The following is a 19,115-nucleotide window of genomic DNA, read 5'->3' as shown; positions in this document are numbered from 1 at the left end:
CCCCTTTTCCTCCATGGTCGATTGTCCTCTCGCTCAGATTCCTTCTTCTCCAGCCCTTTATCTCTTCTACCCGTCCCCTCTCAGCTTCTCACTTCATCAAGTTCCCCCTCACGTTGTCTCACCCGTCACCTGTCAGCTGGTTCTCATCCCCAACCTTTTCTTTCTGGCTTCTGTCCCATTCCTTCCCAGTCCTAATGAAGGGTCTCATCCTGAAACACCGACTGGTTATTTCCCCTGAATAGATGCTGTCTGACTAACTGAGTTCCTCCGGCATTTTGTGTGATAATCGGGTTTGATCACCTGTTTCTTTTGATGCATCCTTGTTTCTATTTCCTTCACTCTCTGACTTCCAGGATCAGCTAAAATCTTCCTTAGACTCTCTCACAAAAAAGAAATCAGACTTCCAGGAAAAGGAGCAGCAACAGAGAGAGAAGATTTCCGGAGTTCGGGTGAGTCTTCCTGAGTGGAATTTCTGTTATTACTGTCGAGTTTTGCTCCATTTAGTGCAGAATAGACGAGTATCGCAGCTCCACTGACCTGGGTTCAATCCTGACCTCTGCTGCTGTCTGTGTGGAGTTTGCATGCTCTCCCTGTGGCCATGACAGTTTCAGACACATTCCAAGGACATGCCGGACGAACAGTTGAATACAATTAACCCTTTGAAGTTGAGGGTATGTGAATCAAGTGGGAGTTAATGGGTCAATGAGGGAGTATAGGTTTCAGGGAAACGTGAGGGAATGGGGTTGACAGGAATGTCTCAGAGGTAGTATGGACCCCAGTAGACCGAACAGTCACCGTCATATCAAAAGGAAATACTACACAGCAATGTAGTAAACTAATCTTCACCTTTTATTCGACAGGAACAGTCACACAGCCTTCAGTCCCACATCACATCCCAGTTTGCTGACCTGCACCAGATTATCACTGAGAAAGAGCAGAGCTTACTCAGGGATCTCAGGGAAGAAGAGAAGAGGATTCTTAACACAATGGAGCAAAATTTTCTTAAGATTCAAGAGAATATAAGGTTTATTCAGGAGGAAATCACTAAGTTAAAGGAACAGATGGATCGTAAAGACGGTGTGATATTTCTGAAGGTGAGGGAATATGTTTCAGTTTATATCTGTCAATTTGAACTAAATGAACAGTGGAAAATTTGAAATAAACACAGCACAGCGGCCAATTCTACCAAATCAATTGCCGCTGCTGGTGTCCTCACACAGAGTGTTCTCCTTGCATGACGAACCTCCAATCACTCCGTTAATGACATTCTAAAATGTCGGAGATAGATATTCGATCCTTCATCAGCAACGTATAATATTTAAGCAATGAATTTTCCGCATAATTAATCGTACATTAAACTGCAATTAATCGGTCAACAAAAAATATGGCATTTGTCAGTCCCAGGATCAAAACAGCCCAGAGCAAAGTACGAATACGTAACTTATTCCCTTCGCTTTTACCACGTCCCTACTCACGTGACTGGTTATTGTAATAAACACGTAACACAGAATACAATGCAGATAGAAAAAAGACGTGTTGCTCCTACACACAGCATTTACAAATGGCAGTAAACTGTTTCTCACCAGACAATTGATGCAACTATTCAGGGTTGTTGTTGTCCCAAAACTGGACTTCCACAACTTCTGTACATCCCAGGACAGAATGCAATCTTCTCTGGAATGATATACTGTGATCATAACACAGAGCTGGTGATTGTGTCCTTAATTACCACGTTAAATAACCTCTAAAACTCCCATTAACACCCAGTTCCGGTCATAGGCTCTGAGTGTGACTGGTGCGGTGGATGTGAGGTTCTCTCTGTCAATCAGTGAGGACAAAGAATGTGACCCACACATCAGACTTATCCTCCATATCTGGTTTCCATCAGATTACGGAAACTTTCACTGTCTCTACATTTTCAGATATGATTTACATGGGATTGTGTCTCATTCTCCGTCACAAGCAGGCCATTTGGTCCATCTCCTCTAATCAATTTCCCTTCTGCACAATCATCCTGCCACCTGCTCACCACAACCAGCAATACGTGTTTATCCTGCCTCTCCATTACATGCAATTTCTGCTGTTCCACTTTAACCACTCCTGTGGCACTGAGTTTCACATCCTCATCACTAAATTTCTTGTGGGATTTATTAAAAACCACCTGGCATTTTATCTTTGACTGAAGGTCTCCCCATAAATAGAAATATAGAAACAAAGAAAACCTACAGCACAATACAGTCTCTTTGGCCCACAATGCTGTGCCGAACATCTACTCACTTTACAAATTACCTCGAGTTAGCTATAGCTCTCTATTTTTTCTAAGCTCCATGTACATTTGTGGGAGTCTCTTGAAAGACAGTATCGCATCCGCCTCCACCTTCGTTGCCGACAGCTCATTCCACCCATTCCAAAACACTTACCCGACATCGCCTCCGTACTACTTCCAAGCACCTGTGTCCTCTCGTGTTCGCCATAATGAGGTACTTTTTCCACCTTCACGCAATGAAATTCAACACTTATCTTACATTGTTCCATTTTATCATTCTGACGCCTTATCCAGATGGTAATGCACAGCCTGTCCTGTCCTTCCTGTAAGTGTTGGTCTAATTTTGAGAAATATTCCCTGTAATTTTCCCCGTGGTTCTGTATTGTCCGTGTGTGTGAGTGACTGTTGGAGTGGAAATTTTTAACACCTTGTAATGATTTGGATGAAATTCAGGATATGGACAGTAAGTCCAAGTGCAATCAGATTTGTGTTTTATTTATTTCAGGAGGAAGCTCGTCGGAACAGAAGGTAGGACAGGATTTTTACTGAAACCCTGAATGGATTTGAAAATAGTTCAGAATTACAGTTTATCACCAGCAGTTTAATATTTACAGAATCAGTTACGATCTCCAGGAATTGTCAGTGACAGATGAGGCCCTACCGGTTGAAAAATTCGATCACCTCTATTTGTTGAACACAGTGTTGAGAGAAACGCTTGATGCTATTAATCGAGGTAAAACTTACAAAGTTTCATTTTCTCTTTGTTTATGAGACACAATTAAGATAATTTGAGGCAACGATTGGCTGTAATAATAGGCTGATAGGGGAAAGTTTATTCCAATCATCAGGGGAGCAGACAGGAGAATCTGTGGACGTGAATGGGACACCCGAATGGTATGTTGCCTCCTGGGTGCCATGGTGGGACGACTCGGATCGTGTCCGCAGCATTTCCGAGAGGAAGAGAAAACAGCCAGATATCTTGGTTCATATTGGTTCCAATTACATTGGTTCCATTACTCTGTGCCCTGTGAGTGCAGTGTCTGATTGACGCAGGTCTTACCCCTTTTTGATCGACATCTCTCACTGTTGTCAGAGGCAGAATAGGGGAGTGGTAGTGATCGGGAACTCAATCTTCATGAAGCAGACATGAACGGGACTCCTGAATGGTACGTTGCCTCCCAGGTGCCAGGGTCAGGGACTACTCAGATCGTACCTGTAGCATTTTAGAGAGGGAGGTAAAACAGCCAGATATCTTGTGTATTTTGCGACCGATTACATAGGAAGTAGAAGCAAAGAGGTCCTGAAAATAGAATTTGGTGAGCTTGGTAGAAAGCTCCGGGATTGTAATTTCTGGATTGCTGCCTGTGCCACGTGCTGGTGAGGGTAGAAACAGGATAATTTGGCAGATTAAAGATGGCTGAGAAGCTGATGCAAGGGTCAGGGTTTCAGGTTCTTGGATCAATGAGATCTCTTATGGAGGAGGAATGACCTGCTCGAAAGGGATGGGTTGCACCTGGACTTGAGGAAGACAATATTCTCAGAGAGGTTTGATGGAGCTGTTGGGGAGGGTTTAAACTAATTTAGAGGGGGTTGGGAACTGGAATGAAGGGTAAAATGCAAAAGATAGCATGCAGTGAGGCTGTCAGACATGACAGATATGAGGACAAAATTGCAGCCAGCAAGGTGAGTATGAGTGCTTTAGAGATGCAGAATTAAAAAGGGTAGCAGCTACAGTACAGAAAGTGTTATATCCCAATGCATGGAGTATGAAAAATAAGGTAGATAATCTTGTTGCACTATTTCCGATTGTCAGGTATGATGTTGTGGCCATCACGGAATCGTGGCTGAAGGATGGTTGTAGTTGTGATCTCAATGTCCAAGGTTACACAATGTACCGGTGGTACAGAAAGGTCGGGTGACGGGGCAATGTGGCTCTGCTGGTAAATCAGCAGCTGAATGTGACATAGGGTTGTAAGATGTTGAATCCTTGTGGGTTGAGGTAAGTAACTGCAAAAGTAAAAATGACACTGACACCAGTCATATACAGGCCTCCCAACAGTCAGTGGGTTGAGGCCCACAGATTACAATTGGAAATAGAAAAGGCTGATGAAAAGTACAATGTTATGATAATCATGGGAGATTTCAACATGCAGGTCAATTGGGAAAATCAGGTTGGTAAAGGATCTCAAGAGAGTGAGTTTGTTGAATGCAATGTGATGGCTTTCTAGATCAGTTTGTCGTTGAGCCTACTCGGGGAACAGCTCTACTGGATTGGGTGTTATGTATTGAACCAGAGGTGAGTAGTTAAAAGAAACCTTAGGAGGCAGAGCTCACAACATGATCGAGTTCAACTTGAAATCTGATAAGGAGACAGTAAAGCCTGACATTGTAGTATTTCAGAGGAGGAAAAGAAATTACAGTGGTCTGAGAGGGGTGTTGGCCAAAGCAAATTGGAAGGAGATGCTGGTAGGGATGAGAGCAGAGCAGAAATGGTGTCAGTTTCTGGGAAAATGAGAGAGGTGAGGGATAGATGTATTCCAAAATTAAATAAATACTCAAATGGTAAAATTGTAAAACCGTGGCTGACAAGGGAAGACAAGTTAATGAAAAGGCAAAAGAGAGGGCATACAACTAAACAAAAAATAGTAGGAAGACAGAGGATTGGGCAGCTTTTAAATATCTACTGAGAGGAACTAAAAGAATGATTGGGAGGGGAAAAATAAACAAGAAATTGGTTTGAATTTAATTGACTTTATTACTTACATCCTTCATATACATGAGGATTAAAAATCTTTACGTTATGTCTCCATCTAAATGTGCAATGAGCAATTTATAGTAATTTATGATTAATTATATGTATGACATGCTGGTCAATATAACATAGAAATACAGCTGTGTCCACATGAGTTAAGCAGCCTGCTGGCCTTGTTGAAGAAGCTGTCCCGGAGCCTGTTGCTCCTGGCTTTTATGCTGCGGTACTGTATACCGGATGGTAGCAACTGGTACAGTTTGTGGTTGTGGTGACTCTGGTCTCCAAAGATCCTTCAGGCCAGTTTTACACACCTGTCTTTGTAAAACAAGTTATCAAACAATATCAAATTGTTTTTCAAGTATTGTAGAAAAATGAAACAGAGGTGAGAGTGGATATAGGACCGCTAGAAAATGAGGCCGGATATATAATAACGCGGGATAAAGAGATGGCAGATAAACCAAATATTTTGCACCAATCTTCACCGTGGAAGACACTAGCACTGTGCCCGGTGTTGAAGAGTGCGAGGGAGGAGAAGTGAGTGCAGTTGCTGTTACACGGGAGAAGGTGCTCAATAGGCTGAAAGCCCGACCCGGACCAGATGAACTGCACCCTAGTGTTCTGAAAGAGGTCGCAGTAGAACTTATGGAGGCATTTCAAATGATCTTCCAAAAATCACTGGACCCTGGCATGGTGCCAGTGGACTGGAATATGGCAAATGTCACTTAACTCTTTAAGTAAGGAGGAAGGCAGCAGAAAGGAAATTAGTGACCAGTTAGCCTCACCTCTGTGGTTGGGAAGAAATTGGAGTCAATTGTTAAGTGTGAGGTTATGGAACACTTGGTGACACTGGACAAGATAGGAGAAGTCAGCATGGAATACCCTGCCTGACAAACCTGTTGGGATTCTTTGAGATTACTAGCAGGATCGATAAAGGGGATGCAATGGATGTTGTATATTTGGAATCTCAGAAGGCCTTTGACAAGGTGCCACACTTGAAAGTGGTAACCAGGTTAAGAGGCCATGGGATTACAGAAAAATTACAGGCATGGTCAGAACATTGGCTGATTGGTCGGAAACAGCGAATGAGAGTAAAGGGATCCTTTTCTGGTTGGCTGCCAGTGACTCGTGTTCCGCAGGGGTCAGTGTTAGGACACCTTCATTTTATGCTATATATCAAGATTTAGCTGATGGAACAGACCATAAGATATAGGAGCAGAAGTAGGCCATTCGGCCCATCGAGTATGCTCCACCATTCAATCATGGGCTGATCTTTTTATTCCGGTCATCCCCACTCCCCTGCTTTCACCCTATACCCTTTGATGCCCTGGCTAATCAAGAACCTATCTATATCTGCCATAAATATGACGGCCTTAACAGCCACTTGTGGCAACACATTCCATAGATTTTCCACACACTAACTAAAGTAATTTCTCCACATCTCAGTTCTAAAAGGACGTCCTTCAATCCTGAAGTCATACCCTCTTGTCCTAGAGTAGATGGCTTTGTGGTCGTCGAAATAATGTGCAGATTTTTTTTTCAGATGGGGAGAAAACCAAAAAAAAAAACAAAAACCCAAAAAGCTGACATGTAAATGGACTTAGCAGTCATTAAGGTAGTTTCTCCGCATCTCAGTTCTAAAAGGAAGAACTTCAATCTTGAAGTCATACCCTCTTGTTCTAGAATAGATGGCTTTGTTTCCAAGTTTGCAGATGATACAAAGATTGGTGGAGGGGCCGGTAGTGTTGAGGAAACAGTTAGGTTGCACAAGGACCTGAGTGGGGAGAATGGGAAAGAAAGTGGCAAATGATATACGATATTGGAAAATGCATGGTCATCCACTTTGGTCGTAGAAATAGTGTTCAAATTCTTTTTTCAAATGGGGAGAAAACCCAAAAAGCTGAGATGAAAATGGACTTAGCAGTCATTCTGGAGAACATCCTAAATGTTCATTTGCAGGTAGAGTCAGTGGTGAGGACGGCAAATCCAATGTTAGCATTCAGTTCAAGGGGTTTAGATCGCATTCAATTCAAGCGCAGGGATGTGGTGCTGAGGCTTTATAAGGCACTGGTATTGAGTATTCCCTTGAGTGTTGTGAAAAATTTTGGGCTCCTCTAAGAAAAGATGTGCTGGCATTTCAGAAGGTTCATTTCATAAGGATGATTCCAGGAATGAAAGGGTTATCATACGAGGAACGTTTGACAGCTCTGTGTCTGTACTCACTGGAATTTAGAAAAAAAAAGGGGGGGATCTCATTGAAACCTTTCGAATGTTGAAAGTCCTAGACAGAGTAGATGTGGAAAGGATGTTTCCCATGGTAGTGGAGTTTAGCACAAGAGGGCACAGCGTCAAGATGCAGTGACATCTATTTTAAACAAATATGAACAAATTTGAGCCAGCGGCTGGTGAATTTGTGGAACTTGTGTGTATTTAAGGCAGAGCTTGATAGGTTCTAGATTGGACACAGCATCAAAGGTTACGGGGAGAAGACCAGGGAGTGGGGCTGAGGAGGAAAAATAAGGATCAGCCATGATTGAATGGCGGAGCAGACTCGATAGGCAAATGCCCTAATTCTGCTCCTATGTCTTATGGTTATCTGACCACTATATTGAAGCATTGTGAGAATGAGCTCGGACACACCAACAAGCATTGACATGGGTCAAGATTTCATCTCGGGAGAAGCACACACAGCATAACCGGCCTGGCAAATCTCCTTCACACACACACACAGGAAGGACTGGCAGATTGTAGTCAGAGCCTCAGCAATGTTTTCCCTCAGTAACCTGGAAACCAATCTCTACAGAGACAGTCATTTATTCATTTAAACAACTCAATCACGTGTGACACATTGTCAACACACACCAGACATGTGATGACACACTGTAGCATACAAATTCCTCAATGGGCACACTCTCCTTCAATGTGTATACACACCACACGGATATTTACCACAATCAACACACACACACACGGATACACTATCAGAGTGTGACACACGGCCACAGAAATAGGCACAAATTCCCATTTAGGATTGACATCTGCCGTCCTTACCCAGTCTGTCTGTTCTCTGGCACTGAGCTGCCCTCTGACGTGACGTCACATCAACACTTCACAGACAGACTCCGGGGTGAGATTCCTCACGAGGATGATCTGGGAGGGTTTGATGGATGTTAAACCCACGGCCCACTTCATCAATGTGCGAGACTAAGATGTCTTCTTGAGTGTGGCCCATTTGTGTGTGTTTGCCTGCCCCCCATCCCTCTAACCATTTCCCATCTGTGTACCGGCCCAAATTTATTTTAAAATATTTTATTTTTACCTGTTACTACAGCGTTTGAGGGAAAATTCCATTTAACAACCTCCCTCTCTATGAGAATGTTACCCGGTAGACCACACAGAAAAATTTCCTGTCTCACATTCAGTCTGAGGCCTCTGGTTCTGTACTCCCATTACTTGGAAAAAGAAACTATTTAAGCTCCTTAAAATTATTTATCTTGATAAGGGGGCATATCTGAACATCCTACACTACATCTGAATAGCCCAAGCTTATCCACTCTCTGCTTATAACCCAAGCCCCCAGTCCTGGTAACATCCTCCTGAAGCCTCCTGTCCAGTGTAACGACATCCTCCCCATATTCGGGAACCGGAAATGCAGACAATGCTCCAAGTGTGGTCTATCATCGACATCAAAGGCCTTGCTGAATTTCATGTGGACAGTGTGGAATAGGCTGATGAATACACGACTGAAGGTGTTTTTTTAGATTGGAACAAGAAGTGCGGCGTGGGAGCTAAATTCTGAAGGAAGGCAGTTTTCTAAAATAAAAACTTTGCGTACAAGAACGGCGAGACTGCGCAGGACAGTGCGGAGAGTTTAAAAAGATGACCACTCTACACAGCGGGCAGCGGAGTGGGTGGCAGCAGTTTGGCTCAACGGGCTTAGGCGGTAACGGGAAGAGGCGAGAGTGAGGCACCGATTCTTTTTCTCCCCTTGGCAAATCGGCCCGATGGACGGGGGAACAGCAGGGCACATTAGCGAACGGTTTAAAAAGTCCGTGTGTTTGGCGAAGTTAGTGGGTGAGTAGACCCATCTTTCTTTCTTTCATTCCTGTAGAATTAGCTAGCATGTCTGCGGGTTAGTGCTTTGCTCAGGGTCTCAGATGTGGGAATCCTGGGAGACCTCCAGCCTCCCTGATAGCCACAAATACACCAGGTGAACCGAGATTCAGCTCCTCGGAGACCGTGTTAGGGATCTGGAACTGCAGCCTGATGACCTACTGCTTATTAGAGAAAATGAAGAGGTGATAGACGGGAGCTACAGGGAGGTAGTCATCCCTAGGCTACAGGGGTCAGAAAACTGGGTGACTGTCAGGAGAGGGAAGGGAAATGCCAGGGTAGTGGAGAGCACCACTGTGTCTGCCCCCCTCAGCAAGAAGTATATCGTTTTGGATGCTGTTGAGGTGGATGACCTGACAGGGGACGGCCACGGTGACCGGGTCTCTGGCACTGAGCCTGGCGCTGTTGTACAGGAGGGAAGGAGGGAGAAGAGGAATGCGGTAGTCATAGGGGATTCCATAGTCAGGGGAACAGACAGGAGATTCTGTGAGCCTGATAGAGATACCCGCATGGTGTGCTGCCTCCCAGGTGCCAGGGTACGGGGTGTCTGGGATCGGGTCTAGAATATCCTGAAGGGAGAGGGCGAGCAGCCAGCTGTCTTGGTACATGTTGGTACCAAGAGGAAAAGGGAGGAGGTCCTGAAGAGAGATTTCCGGGAGTTAGGAATGAAGCTGAGAAGCAGGACCTCCAGGGTAGTAATCTCAGGATTGCTGCCTGTGCCATGTGCTAGCGAGGGCAAGAATAGTAGGATCAGGCTGATGAATGCGTGGCTGAGAGACTGGTGCAGGGGCCAGGGTTTCAGATTCTTGGATAATTAGTATCTCTTCTGGGGGAAGTATTACCTGTTTAAAAAGGACGGGTTACACCTGAACCATAGCGGGAATGTTTAATAGAGCTGTTAGGGAGCTTTGGACAGAGGTCATGGAAACCGGAATGATAGAGTGGAGGAGGGAGAAAACAGAAATAAATCTATGAGACTGAGCAGTAAAGATGTCACGAAGCACAGGCAGGTGATGGGGCAAATTTGCAGCCACTGGGATGAGCTGCAGTGCAATCAAAACAAAAAGTACCAAATACTGGACTTAAGGTGTTATACTTAAATACACACAGCATAAGGAAGAAGGTGGATGATCTTGTCGTACAGCTACAGATTGGCAGGTATAATTTTGTGGCTATCACAGAGACGTGGCTAAAGGATGCATGTCTGTGAGAGCTGAACGTCCAAGGATACACGGTGTATCGGAAGGATAGGCAGGTAGGCAGAGGGGGTGACGTGGCTTTATTGGTAAGAAATGATATTAAATCATTAGAAAGAGATGACATAGGATCGGAAGGTGCAGAATCTTTATGGGTTGAGCTAAGAAATCGCGGGGTAAAAGGACCCTGATGGCAGTTATCTACCGGCCTCCTAACAGCTGCAGTGATGTGGACTACAAATTACAACAGGAAATAGAAAAGGCTTACCAGAAGGGCAGTGTTGTGATAATTGTGGGGATTTTAACATGCGAGTGGATTGGGAAAATCAGGTCGACACTGGATCTCAAGACAGAGAATTTGTAGAATGTCTACGAGATGGCTTTTCAGAACAGCTTGTTGTTGAGCCCACTAGGGGATCAGAGGTACTGGATTGGATATTGTGTAATGACCCAGAGGTGATTAGAGAGATTGAGGTGAAGGAACCGTTAGGAGGCAATGATCAGTTCACTGCGAAATTTGAGAAAGAGAAGCCGAAATCCGATGTGTCGGTATTTCAGAGGAGTAAAAGAAATTACAGTGGCCCGAGAGAGGAACTGGCCAAATTTGACTGGAAAGGGACACTAGCAGGAAGGACGGCAGAGCAGCAGTGCCTGGAGTTTATTCGAGAAGTCAGTAAGGTGCAAGACAGATTTATTCCAAAAATGAAGAAATTTTGGAATGGAAAAACGTTGCTACATGGCTGACAAGAGAAGTCAAAGCCAAAGTAAAAGCAGAGGAGAGGGCATTCAAGGAAACAAAAATTAGTGGGAAGACAGAGGATTGGGAAGTTTTTAAAAGCTTACAAAAGGAAACTAAGAAGGCCATTAAGAGCGAAAAGATGAACAATAAAAAAGAAGCTAGCAAATAATATCAAAGAAGATACTAAAAGCTTTTTCAAGTATATAAAGAATAAAAAAACGGGTGAGAGTGGATATAATACAGATAGAAAATGATGCTGGAGAAATTGTAATGGGAGATAAGGAGATGGCTAGGAAACTGAACGAGTATTTTCATCTGTCCTCACTGAGGAAGATATCAGCAGTATACCGGACACTCAAGGGTGTCAGGGATGAGAAGTGTGCGCAGTCAGAATTACGACAGAGAAAGTACTCAGGAAGCTGAATAGTCTCAGGGTAGATAAATCTCCAGGACCAGATGGAATGCACCCTTTAGTTTTGAATGCCACTCTGGTATTTAGGAAGGGGGCAAGGAAACAAAAAGTGAATTATAGACCTGTTAGCTTGAGAAATGGTTGGGAAGTTCTGGAGTCAATTGTCAAGGGTGAGGTTACGGAGTAAATGGAAACATATGACAAGATAGGCCAAACTCAGCATGGTTTCCTTAAAGGAAAATCCTGCCTGAGAAACCCATTGAAATTTTTTGTGGAAATTACAAGTAGGCTAGACAAGGGAGATGCAGTGGATGTTGTGTATTTGGATTTTCAGAAGGGCTTTGACCAGGTGCCACACATGAGGCTGCTAAACAAGATAAGAGCCCATGGAATTACAGGAAATTTACATATGTGGATAGAGCGTTGGCTGATTGGCAGGAAACAGACAGTGGGAATAAAGGATCCCAGTCTGGTTGTCTCCCAGTTACCAGTGGTGTTCCACAGGGGTCTTTGTTGGAGCCGCTTCTTTTTACGTTTTATGTCAACGATTTGGATTATGGAATAGATGGCTTTGTGGCTAAGTTTGCCGATGATACAAAGATAGGTGGAGTGGGCGGAAGTGCTGAGAAAACAGAGAATCTGCAGAGAGACTTGGATAGATTGGGAGAATGGTCAAAGAAGTGGCAAATAAAATACTATGTTGAAAAGTGTATTGTCATGCACTTTGGTCGAAGAAATAAACGGGCAGACTATTATTTAAAAGGAGAGAGAATTCAAAGTTCTGAGATGTGATATTGAGGCACTATAAGGAACTGGAAAGACCTCACTTGGAATACTGTGTGCAGGTTTGGGCTCCTTCTTTAAGAAAGGATGTTCTGACATTGGAGAGGGTTCAGAGAAGATACACTAGAATGATTCCGGGAATGAGAGGGTTAACATATGAGGAACATTTGATCACTCTTGGACTGTACTCCTTTAGAAGAATGAGGGAGAACCTCACAGAAACATTTCGAATGTTAAAAGGCGTGGACAGAGTGGATGTGGCACAGTTGTTTCCCATGGTGGGGCAGTCTAGTACAAGAGAACATGACTTAAGGATTGAAGGGCGCCCATTCAGAAGGGAGATGCGAAGAAATTTTTTAGCCAGAGTGTGGTGAATCTGTGAATTTCTTGTGGCAGTGGAGGCCAGGTCATTGGGTGTATTTAAGGCAGAGATTGATCAGTATCTGAGTAGCCAGGGCATCAAAGGTCATAGTGAGATGGTGGGAGAGTGGGACTAAATGGGAGAATGGATCAGCTCATGATAAAATGGCGAAGCAGATTCGAAGGGCCGAATAGCCGGATTCTGCTGCTTTGTCTTATGGTCATATTTGAATGCACCAGTATAAGGATCTTGTAGTACAGGTAGAGTTTGGCAGGTACAACCTTAGGCAGGTACGACTTTGGTTGAAGAAATAAAGACATAGACAATTCTGTAAACAGTGCCTATTTTCAAAAATCAGAGGTGCAAAAGGACATGGGTGTCCTTGTGCAGGATTCCCTGAAGGTTAACTTGCAGTTTGTGTCGGTGATAAGATTGGCAAACTCAATGTTTGCTTTCATTTCGAGAGGATTAGAGTACAAGAGCAAGGGTGTAATTCTGAGGTTTTATAAGGCATTGGTCAGACCACACTTAGAGTATTGTGAGCAGTTTTGGATCCCTTCTATCGGAAAACATGTACTGGCATTGGAGGGGGTGCAGAAGATTCACAGGAATGATTCTGGGAATGAAAGCGTTAACATATGAGGCGTGTTTGATGGTTCTGAGCCTGTACTCACGGGGGTTTAGCAGAATAGCTGATTTATTATCCCCATCAAACCTATTCTCCTGCCTCCTCCACATAAATTTTGAGACTCTGACTAATCAAGAAGTTTACTTATTAACTTCTTCTTTAAAAATCAAACAGGAGAAAATCTGCAGATGCTGGTAATCAAAGCTACACAGGTCCTGATGAAGGGTCTCGCCAGATCTCTCTGACACCTGTCTGGAGAGAGTTGATGTTGGGAGGATGTGGGTGGGTCGAGAACGGTAAGCACAGCCTCCGACTATAGGGGTGTCCATTTAGGACAGAGATGAGGAGGAATTCCTTTATCCACAGGATAGTGAACCTGCCACAGGCAGCTGTGGAGGCCAAATAATTAAGGAGATTTAAAGCAGAGTAACACACACAAATTGTCGGGGGAACAGCAGGCCGGGAAATTTCTATGGAAAAGAGTAAACGGTCGACGGTTCAGACTGAAACACTTCATCAGGACCTGTGTTGCTTAAGGGTTCCTGCAAATTCATCCCCTGTCCTAATGAGGGGCTGCGGGGGATGGGGTTGTGGGAAAGGGGACAAAGTCATCCTCATCTGCCATCTTTGCCCCCTCCAGCTTCTCATTACGTTTACACACACAGTTCACCCACAGGCTTTCCACCCCACCCCCTCCTGGTTCAATCTGCCATTCATCTCTCCGCTACTGGTTCCCATTATCACCTCCTTTAATGTCTCAAACCATCACACTCACAGATGAAAGTGAACATTGTATGACGGGCCTGTTCCTGTGCTGTACTGCTCGATGTTCTCTGTTCCCGGTTTTGAAGAATGAGAGGAGATCTCAGGGATCAACAGGCAGGAGTCAGGGAGTATGTTTCCCCTGTTTGAGGAGTCAAGGGCCAGGGGTCTCTCTGCTCTCCGTCCAGCGTAAAAGCCTTGGCGAAACATTAGTTGTCCATCCGCTTTCGTCGGGTCAAACGACGGTGAAGGTTCTTGTCGGCCGCTCGACTGCGCCTGAGGCCCAGCGGCCTGTCCACCAGTCCCAGGTGACTGCTGCCCGAGTATCCTCCCCCCCCCCCGATCCCCGGGGCCGCGCTGTCCGAGTCTCCCCCCGATCCCCGGGACCGCGCTGTCCGAGTCTCCCCCCGATCCCCGGGGACTCTCTAATTCTCTGCTTCTCCCCCCAGTCTCTGTCACCCTGGATGTGGAAACGGCGAATCCGTGTCTCGAGGTGTCTGAGGATCGGAAGAGTGTGAGATGTACCGGGACCCGCAGGAATCTCCCTGACACCGGGAAGAGATTCACATACTGGGCTTGTGTGCTGGGATCGGAGGGATTCACATCGGGGAGACATTACTGGGAGGTGGAGGTGACGGGGAATCGGGTCTGGTGTCTGGGAGTCGCCGCAGAGTCTGTGGAGAGGAAGGGATGGTTCAGTCTGAGTCCGGAGACCGGATTCTGGGTCATCGGGCGGAATGGTGACGTGTTACATCGGGATTATGACGTGTTCCGTGTTCTCCCCTCCCCCGAGTCCCGTCTCGCTGCCGGTCCCATCCCCGGGAGGGTGGGAGTTTATCTCAGTTACGAGTCCGGGACAGTTTCATTTTACAACGCGGAGACCAAGTCCCATCTCCACACCTTCACTGGGAATCAATTCACCGGGAAACTTTATCCTCTCTTCCGGACTCGGGATGGAAAACAGTGCCTGAGAATCTGCTCCGGTTCCGCTCCGGGTCTGTAAACGGGTCGGGTCCCGGGACCGGCGTCAGGAGTAAAGTCCCTGTAAATATAAATGTGCGGAGAGTGCAGCTAAATACGTGGCTAAGGAGATTGTGCAGGAGGGAGGGCCTCGGCGCCCACAAGGACGGGTGTGATTCCCCTTCGTGCCTCGGTGGGTCTGTTTCGGCTACGTCTGTGGTGGCTGACGAAACATGCTTTGACAGGGAGCGAGCGAGGATCAATGACTACAACTCCCAGAAGGCCCCACTGATGACGTTGTGATGTTGTTTAGGGGTAAGGTATAAAAGCAAAATGGAGGAAAATGTAATGCATTACGTTTTCTCTACTGTGTCGTGCCTTCAAAGAGAGATTCCAGCGAGCAATAGATAGAACACAGAACAATACATCACAGTACAGGCCCTTCGGCCCACGATGTTGTGCCGACCCTTAAACTCTGCCTCCCTAAGCTTAAATTCCTCCAGTTACCTGTCTAGTAGACTCTTAAACTTCACTAGTGTGTCTGCCTCCACCACTGACTCGGGCAGTGCATTCCACGCACCAACCACTCTCCGAGTATAAAATCTTCCTCTCATATCCCCTTGAACTTCCCTCCCCTTACCTTAAAGCCGTGTCCTCTTGTATTGAGCAGTGGTGCCCTGGGGAAGAGGCGCTGGCTATTAATTCCCCTTAATATCAACTATACCTCTATCATTTCTCCTCTCATCCTCCTTCTCTCCAGAGAGTAAAGCCCTAGCTCCATTAATCTCTGATCATAATCTATACTCTCTGAACCAGACAGCATTCTGGTAAATCTCCTCTGTACCCTTTCCAGTGCATCCACAACCTTCTTATAGTGAGGTGATCAGAACTGGACAGAGTACTCCAAGTGTGGCCCAACCTGCGTTTTACAGAGCTGCATCATTACATAGCGACTCTTAAACTCTATCCCTCGACATGAAAGTTAACACCCCATAAGCTTTTTTATCTACTCTGCCTACCTGTGAGGCAACTTTCAGGGATCTGTGGACATGTAGCCCCAGATCCCTCTGCTCTTCCACACTTCCAAGTATCCTGCCATTTACTTTGTACTCTGCCTTGGAGTGTGTTCTTCCAAAGTGTACCATCTCATACTTCTCCAGGTTGAACTCTATCTGCCACTTCTCAGCCCACTCCTGCATCCTATCAATGTCTCTCTGCAATCCTTGACAATCCTCTGAACTATCCACAACACCACCAACCGTTGTGTCTTCTGCAAACTTGCTAACCCATCCTTCTACCCCCACACTCAGGTCGTTAATAAAAATCACGAAAAGTAGGGATCCCAGAATTGATCCTTGTGGGACACTATTAGTCACAACCCTTCAATCCGAATGTAAACCCTCCACCACAACTCTGCTTTCTGCAGGCAAGCCAATTCTGAATCCACCTGGTCAAACATCCCTGGTTCCAATGCCTTCTGACTTTATGAATAAGCTATGTCGATCACATCCACTGCACTACCCTCATCTATATGCCTGGTAACCTCTTAAAAGAACTCTATCTTAAAAGACTGTCCCTACTTCCCTTTTTGAACAATGGGACAACATTCGCCAACCTCCAATCCTCCTGTAACATTCCCATGGACAATGAGGACATAATGATCCTAGCCAGAGGCTCAGCAATCTAATTCCTCGCCTCGGATCCAGAACTGGAATGTGGCACAGCGAGAAGATGAAGAGATTCATTTCTGCAGGTCAAATTTGAACACAGAATATAATATTAATGGGAAGACTCTTGGCTGTGTGGAGTGTCAGAGATCTTGGGGTCCGAGTCCATGCGACACTCAAAGCTGCCGTGGAGGTTGGCAGTATTGTTAGGAAGGGTTCTGGTGTGATGGTCTTCATCAACCGAGGGATTGAGTTCAAGAGCTGTGAGGTGATGTTGAAGCTATATTTCTCCTAACCTGTACATAAGTAATTGTACCCCAACACGGCAGGGCTGTGGGCTTAGTTGGACTCCACTTGGGAGTCCTGTGTTCAGTTCTGGTGGCCTCACTACAGGAAGGATGTGGGTACTATAGAGAGTGTAGCGTAGATTCACAAGGATGTTGCTCTTGGATTGGAGAGCATGCCTTATGAGAATCGATTGAGTGAACTTGGCCTTTCCTTCTTGGAGCGACGGAGGATGAGAGGTGACCTGATAGAGGTGTATAAGATGATGAGAGGCTTTGACCATGTGGATAGCCAGAGGCATTTTCCTAGGCTTGAAGTAACTAACACGATGGGACGTAGTTTTAAGCTGCTTGGAAGTCGGTACCGAGGGAAAGTCAGGGGTAAGTTCCTTACTCAGAGAGTGGTGGATGCATGGAATGGGCTGCTGGCAATGGTGGTGGAGATGGATACAATAGGATATTTTAAGAGATTCTTAGATAGGTTCATGGAGCTTAGAAACTTAGAGGGATATACGATCAGGAAATCCAAGGCAGTCTCTAGAGTAGGTTACATGGTCGGTACAACATTGTGGGCTGAAGAGCCTGTAATGTGCTGTAGATTTCTGTGTTCTGTGTCAAAGACAGGCAGAGGGATTAGTTGAAATGGACTGGAGGACGGTATGGAAAGGTTGGGCCGAAGGGCCTGTGTTAGTGCCGTAAGGGAGGGGTTCTGTCCCAACCATCGACTCTGTTCCCCTCAACAGATGCTGCCTGACTTGACAACGTTCTTGAAAAGTTGTATTCAGTTCCGCTTAGCATTCTGTACAAAGGATGTTTTGTGCTGGAAGAGTGCAGAGGAGATTCATCATGATTGAGGGGGCTTGTGTTCATAAGTCCATAAGGCATAGGAACAGAATTAGGCCATTCAGCACATTGAGTCAGCCAACTTTCCATCATGGCTGATCCCAGATCGCACTCAATTCCAGATATCTGACCTCCCGCCATATCCTTTAATACCCTGACCGATCAGGAAACGATCAAATTCTGACTTGAATATACCCACACACTCGGCCTCTACCGCAGTCTGTGGCAGAGCATTCCACAGATCCAATACACCTTGGCTAATAAAAAAAAAGCTGCTTACCTCTGTTTGAAAAGGTGGCCCCTCAACTTTGTGGCTGTGCCCCACCACAGGAAATACCTTCTCCACATCCACCTTATCCAGTCCTTTCAACATTCGGTAGGTTTCAATGAGATGCCCCGCATTTTTCTGAGTTCCAGTGAGCACAGGGTCAAAGCTGCCAAGTGCTCCTCATATTTTAACCCCTTCATTCCCGAAATCATCTTTCTGAACCTCCTCTGGACTCTCTCCAATGACAACACATCCTGTCTGAGATGTGGGGCCCAACACTGTTGACAATACTCCAAGTGTGGCCTGAATGAGATTAGACATTGTTGATCTACAGGGGAATTCATAACTCCCAGATAGTGATTCCATTGTCAGGCAGTTACGTGGCAGTTGTATAAATCTCTAGTTTAACCACATCTGGAGAATTGCATTCGAATACAGGAATAATGCGGAGGTTTTGGATGGTGAGTGGAAGATGCTTAACAGGATGCTGCCTGGATAAAGTGAGACTGGACAATCTCGGGGAATTTTTTCCGGAGTGGCAGAAGCTGAGGGAAGTCTGACAGACGTTTACAGGAATGTGAGAGACACAGACAGAGTGGACAGCCGGGATTTTTTCTCTAAGGAGGAAATGTCCAATGCCAGTGGGCATGCACTTCAGGAGAAAGTGGGAACACATCCTCATTGGTCCTTTTTGCACTATTGAATAATTTTGTGATTTAGTGTAATTTTGTCTTTTCTCTGCATAGCTGCTGTTGAAAAAAACTATTAAAAAAGTCAACGATGTTAAAAACCTGACTCAGAATGGTTAAAGGAGATTTGCGTTTCAAGTTTTGTTTTTCATTCCCTTAGTGGTGGGTGTCTGGAGTGAATATCGGGTGGTGGTGGAGGCAGATGTGATAGAAGCTATAAGGAACCACGCGAATGTGAGGGGAATGGAGGGATGTGTTCCTTGTGTAGGCAGAAGGGATTGGTTTAGTAAGGCATGAAGTGACCAGTTCAATTGGTTCAGAACAACACAGTGAGCAGAAGGGTCTGTTCAAGGACAAGTACAGCAAGCAGAGCAGGTAAACTGGATAAAGTGATC

The 19,115-nt window shown here is 45.3% G+C and overlaps 1 protein-coding gene across 1 annotated transcript; it reads left to right on the top strand.

Moving 5' to 3' along the window:
* The first annotated feature begins 436 nt into the window (after nt 1-436).
* On the top strand, nt 437-18,819 carry LOC132386849 (E3 ubiquitin-protein ligase TRIM39-like). Its single transcript, XM_059959194.1, has 5 exons — nt 437-449; nt 861-1,094; nt 2,772-2,794; nt 2,881-2,999; nt 14,459-18,819. The coding sequence occupies exons 2-5, from the start codon at nt 987-989 to the stop codon at nt 15,010-15,012; spliced, it is 804 nt and encodes a 267-aa protein (XP_059815177.1). The 5' UTR covers nt 437-449; nt 861-986; the 3' UTR covers nt 15,013-18,819.
* The last annotated feature ends 296 nt before the right edge of the window (nt 18,820-19,115 follow it).

Source organism: Hypanus sabinus, unplaced genomic scaffold (assembly GCF_030144855.1).
Source record: "Hypanus sabinus isolate sHypSab1 unplaced genomic scaffold, sHypSab1.hap1 scaffold_1349, whole genome shotgun sequence".
NCBI lineage: Eukaryota > Metazoa > Chordata > Chondrichthyes > Myliobatiformes > Dasyatidae > Hypanus > Hypanus sabinus.
This window is presented reverse-complemented; position numbering and strand designations above follow the sequence as displayed.

What these genes read in the sequence shown, in the direction of transcription:
- LOC132386849 (XM_059959194.1), top strand. Translation starts at nt 987, where the DNA reads ATGGAGCAAAATTTTCTTAAGATTCAAGAGAATATAAGGTTTATTCAG. An exon ending in ACGGTGTGATATTTCTGAAG is followed by an intron (nt 1,095 to 2,771) that starts GTGAGGGAATAT and finishes TATTTATTTCAG; the next exon opens with GAGGAAGCTCGTCGGAACAG. An exon ending in GAAGCTCGTCGGAACAGAAG is followed by an intron (nt 2,795 to 2,880) that starts GTAGGACAGGAT and finishes TAATATTTACAG; the next exon opens with AATCAGTTACGATCTCCAGG.